This window comes from Triticum urartu, chromosome 7 (genome assembly GCF_003073215.2).
Source record: "Triticum urartu cultivar G1812 chromosome 7, Tu2.1, whole genome shotgun sequence".
Lineage (NCBI taxonomy): Eukaryota > Viridiplantae > Streptophyta > Magnoliopsida > Poales > Poaceae > Triticum > Triticum urartu.
In genome coordinates this window covers 713413535-713418942 of record NC_053028.1, presented here as the reverse complement: position 1 = coordinate 713418942, position 5408 = coordinate 713413535, and the positions used below count along the sequence as shown (strand labels likewise).

Genomic DNA, 5408 nt, shown 5'->3' with positions numbered 1-5408 from the left:
CACGAAAGGCCGGGTTGTTCATGAAGTAACCAAGATTCCAACATTTTCGGGGGCAGATGTTCTTGCTCAGCTAAAAGCTCTCAAGCCTAAAGTCAAAGGCAAAGGCAAAGCCAAAGCCAAAGGCTTTGAGGGATATGGTGAGACGCACAACTGGACGCACATTACCCCCTTCTCGCAGCTTCCCTATTTCAAGGACCTCAAACTTCCTTACAATATTGATGTGATGCACACCGAAAAGAATGTGGCAGAGTCCCTTTTCCACACGATCCTCAGCATTCCTGATAAGACGAAGGATAACGTAAAAGCTAGAGCCGATCAACAGAGAATTTGTGATAGACCACGCCTGAACATGAAGCCTCCCACGGGCGGTCGAAAAAACTGGTTCAAGCCAGATGCTGACTTTGTCCTTAAACCGCCAGAAAAAAAAGAAGTACTTATCTGGCTGAAACAAATTTTGAAGTTCACCGATGGTTATGCATCGAATATAAGTAAGGGAGTCAATCTTTCAACGGGCAAAGTGACCGGCCTGAAGAGTCATGACTACCATGTATGGATTGAGCGGATAATGCTGGTGATGGTTCGAGGCTATGTCCCCGAGCATGTCTGGTGAGTGCTTGCCGAGCTTAGCCATTTCTTCCGCACGCTCTGTGCTAAAGAAGTAAGTAAAGAGGTGATTGAAAAATTGCATAAGAAGGCACCGGAGTTGATAGTCAAGCTAGAGAAGATCTTTCCGCCAGGCTTCTTTACTCCGATGACACATCTCATTCTGCACCTCGCGAACGAGGTATTGTTGGGGGGCCCTGTGCAAAATCGCTGGCAGTACGGCCCTGAGAGGCAGAACAAGCATCTCCGACGGAAATGTGGAAACAAAGCTAAGATTGAAGCTTCCATAGCTGAGGCAGTTATCCTAGAGGAGGTGTCAGACCTCAGGACATCATACTCTCCAGACCACGTTCCCCATCTGCATAACAAGGTGCCTCAATACAATATAGAAGAGCCCAAGTATCAACCCAGGCTCGATCTATTCAACGCGCAAGGTGGGAGGGCTGGGGCCTCGAAATCTTATAACATGCCACGACAAGAGTGGGAGGACCTCATGTTCTATATCTTGCACAACATCAAGGAAGTTGAGGAAGTGTGGATGAGGTAATACCACTACACCATTCCTTTATGTCTTCCACATCATCATGTTTCATGTTCACTTAGTCCCGGTCTAACACCGCTTATCTTTTTTTAGTGATTTCGTTCAAGAGGAATGGACGGGAGTGAATCCTCCTACTGAGGCAGAGGCACTTACTCTTCTCCGTCATGGAAACCCTGGACGTAAAAATTTTGTTGCTTGGTTCATGGAGAAAGTAATTTTCCACACTCCCCTATTAAATACCTACTTCAACATTTATTAGTTAACCAAACTAATGCACGCAACAATTTCCATTATACTTGTAGGGAAAAGATCCGAACATATCTATGGATGATGAATTGAGATGGGTTTCCATGGGTTTTGACCCTGCCGTCATGACATGTAAAAAGTATGATGTGAATGGGTATCGCTTCCATACAGAGGAGCACCAAAACAGCCGCCCGATCCCAAAACTATAAATACTAGAGTGTACACCCCCGATCAAAATTCAGTAGACTACTACGGAAGGGTACAAAATATATACGAGGTTAAACTCCGCCAGGGGCGTGAGACCCTAAGTTTGCCAATGTTCAAATGCCGATGGTTCGATCCACGGGAGGGGGTAAAACATACGCCTTCCATTGGTTTGGTCGAAGTTAAACCATCAACCGTCTATGCCGGAGCCGATCTCTTCATTGCGGCTACCCAAGCTACACAAGTATATTATCTGCCTTACCCATGCCAGAAAGTGTATCTAAAGGGTTGGGAAGTTGTGTTCAAGGTGTCGCCACATGGTAAGCTACCAGACCCGAATGAAGACGATTACTACAACATTAACCCCATGACATACGAGGGAGTGTTCTATCAAGAGCAACCTGATGATGATGATGATGATGTGGTTAGAAACGATGACGCTAGACCATTGGGTGATGATGATGTGGACCCAAACGTCGACGATGCACGGAATGATGGTGAGACCATTGTCAATGAAAATGACATACTTATGCTAGAAAAGTTAAACGAAGACGCTGACGACGAGGAAGAGCCTCCACCTCCGTCGGACAACAAAGATGATATGATTGATAGTGCTGATGAGACGGACCAAGAAAGAGGTTACAACAGTGATGATTCATATGGGTTCTAGCAGATGTACGTTTCAAGTATTTTTTTCTATAGTTTAGGAATATGCCTTTTTATGCATTTTTATTAATGTGTTTATTATCATGCCTTTTCCTTCATTTCCTTAATTTACTAATTGCTTTTTCTCTTTTCAATGCAAGTTCGTGGAACATGGGCAAGGGGAAGGCCGATGGCGTGGGTTTCCTACGCAAGGTCGTCGGCCTGCCTAGTCGGAGTGATCGAGCACGTAATCCTCCCCCTCGGCTACTTGACGATGACTCCTCACAGGGAGGTCGAGGGAGAGGTGCCCCTAGAGGAGGAGGGGGCAGGGGGAGAGCCTCTAGAGGACGAGGTGCTGGGGGGGAGAGCCACTACAGGGGGTCGCGGCCAGAAAGAGCGCACCCTCACCGACTTAGGGGTGTTGTCTTCGAGGCCCTCCTCTAGTGAGGTACACTCTAGGGAGGAGGAGGAGGAGGAGGTGGAGGAGGAGGCAGGCGAGGAGGAGGAGGAGGAGGAGGTTGGGGAGGAGGTTGGGGAGGGGGAGGCAGGCGAGGAGGAGGGTGGTGGCGGGGATGTTGGTGGTGACGGGAGGGGGTTGACAACAAGGGGTGGCTGCATGGCAACGCAAAGCTACCAAAGCAGGTTCCTGCTACTGAGGAGCAGAAGTGGCTCATTGAGCCCACGGGAAAAGAGTAAGTGGTTCATTATTTTGCTTGTCACATGCTTATTCCGGTTGTTATTTATTTTGCTTGTCACATGCTAATAGTTCATTCTTTTGCAGCAACTGGATATATTCTAAAGGGGTCCGTATTCCCAACGGCCTCATCACCGTCTTGCTGAAGTTATATTGGCCGGGGTTGTACTGTCCTGATCCAGTCAGGCAGCCGGACCATCGGGTTTTGGCCACGAGCTGGGACCACTGGGAAGCGGCCCGCCACGCGGACCATGAGACCCATGCCAAGGCCGTGATCACTACTTTCTGGGTGAGTTCTCTTCAGAAGCACAAGTCCATTCTAGTTTCATGAATGATTTAACTCATGGCTTCTTCCATTCTTGTTTCATGCATGATTGTAGAAATTCTATCGAGTTCTTCCGGAGCACAGGGCTAGAGCGGACCAGATCGTGCTGCGCCAATGCAAGAAGAAGGCCCGCCAGATGCAGTACGAGGTGCGCTATGTGGCCATCTCCACATACTACCACGACGTTCTTGGTGTGAAGATGACCAAGGAAGAAGCGCGGAGGATGGGCATTACATTGGAGAGGCCCGAGTTCTTGGCGGTAAGTATAAAAGATTTCCCATTATGCTTTCATATATTATGCTTTCATTATGCTTTCATTACCTTGTGGTACATTATGCTTTATGCTTTATGCTTCCATAACACCAATTTGGACACACCTACATGCCGTTATGCTTTTATTATGTAGGTGTGTCCAAATTGGTGTTATGGAAAAGACGAGTCCTGGGCGACATTGGTGGATCTTTGGTGTGATGAGGCTGGAGCCTGGGCGGCTATGAGAACCAAAAATAAGGCTAATCGAGGGACGGAGGGAGTACATGCTCAGGGAAACTGAAACCACTATCTCCACAAGGCAGTTAATGTATGACTAACCCCATTAAACATTCTTCTTCTTTGATTTACCATCACTTTCTTATGTATGACTAACCTCTGTTTGGTGGTGCAGGAGGAGAAACTGAAGCGGCCACTCTCACACATGCAGGCGTGGGAGATCGCCCATACGCGGAAGGACCCCAAGCCTGGCGAGCCCAAGTACTACGGCAAGAAGACCGCAGGGAGGAAGAAGGCCTACTCCGAAGCGTATCTGAAGTTACATCCTGACACACCTGACCCCATTGCGGCGCCTCTGGACGACATGGCGGTGGTGAGGATGGGGCCCAAGGAGCACGGTCGGGAGGCGGTTCTCGATGCTGTGATCACTCCTAGTATCTCCTACACACAGCTTCGTCGGATCGACCCGAGCCTGAGCCAGCGCACGAGCCAGCCAGTGACCAGTACACAGTCCCTCTTTCAGGAGCAACAATCTGTAAGTATTTTCCCTCTTATCTTCATTGCTCACTTCATTTTCCGCATTTAGTAGTTTTATGAGTTCCATCATCTCATACCGTAGGCCTACCTGGAGTACACACGCCAGGAGACCATGGCGTGGCATCAGAGGCTTTATGAACACCAAGTGCAGAGGGATAGCCAGATGCAGCAGGCTTTTCAGGATATGGCGGCCGACAGGTGTCCTCAGTTCCCTCTAGCACAATGCCCACCAGCACAACCAGTGCTGATGAGCTTTGAGGAGTTTGTGGCACAGAACACAGGCCCCTCGCTGGTTAGTTCATCCCCAATCTATTCACCCAAAGCATGTCATGCCTTTCAGCACAGTCATATACCCCGTGCATATGTCTTTTCAACATCCAGGGAACAGGTGGATCTACCGTTGGCGGTGGTCTTTGCAGCACTCCGGAGACACGGAGCCCGACCACTCCGATCCACGGAGGCGGAGGCGGAGGTGGAGGCGGTCTTGGCAGTAGCGCTGCCGCTAGCAGTGACGACCTGGGCTTTGGCGGTCTTGGCGGTGACGACCTCCGTGGTGCTCGACGTCCTGGCGCTTAAGCCTTTGGGTCACATTGTGGCGGTCTTGGTGGTGATGATACTTATATGCTTGTGATGTTTCTTATTGTTGTTTGTGAGATTCTTATATGCTTGGTGGTGATGATACTTATATGTTTATGCTTTGCGATGCTTCTTATGATGTTTGATGATGAATTTGTTGTGTGATGCTGCTGGGCCAGCTGTTATGTGATGCATATATTTGTTGTGTGATGTTGTATATATTCAAATGAACTGAGCTGAAACAAAACAGAAAAAAGAAAAAAAAACAGACAGAAACTATGCCGACGGCTAGGCCGTCGGCATAGAGCTGCTGTGAGCTCCCAGTGGCTGCCACGTGGCAGGTCTATGCCGATGGCTTAGCCGTCGGCATAGTTTCGAACAAAGCCGACGGCTAGGCCGTCGGCATAGGCCTACCCCAGGAGCTCCCAGTGGCTGCCACGTGGCAGGTCTATGCCGACGGCTAGACCGTCCGCAAAGACGTGCCACGTGTCGAGCACGCGTTGGTCAACACTTGAAACTATGCAGAAGGACGAACTATTAACTCTGAT

The 5408-nt window shown here is 49.1% G+C and overlaps 1 protein-coding gene across 1 annotated transcript; it reads left to right on the top strand.

Moving 5' to 3' along the window:
- Nucleotides 1-3949: 3949 nt before the first annotated feature.
- LOC125519607 lies at nt 3950-4915 on the top strand. The gene is made up of 3 exons (XM_048684354.1): nt 3950-4282; nt 4367-4576; nt 4673-4915. The coding sequence occupies exons 1-3, from the start codon at nt 3953-3955 to the stop codon at nt 4913-4915; spliced, it is 783 nt and encodes a 260-aa protein (XP_048540311.1). The 5' UTR covers nt 3950-3952.
- Nucleotides 4916-5408: the final 493 nt, after the last annotated feature.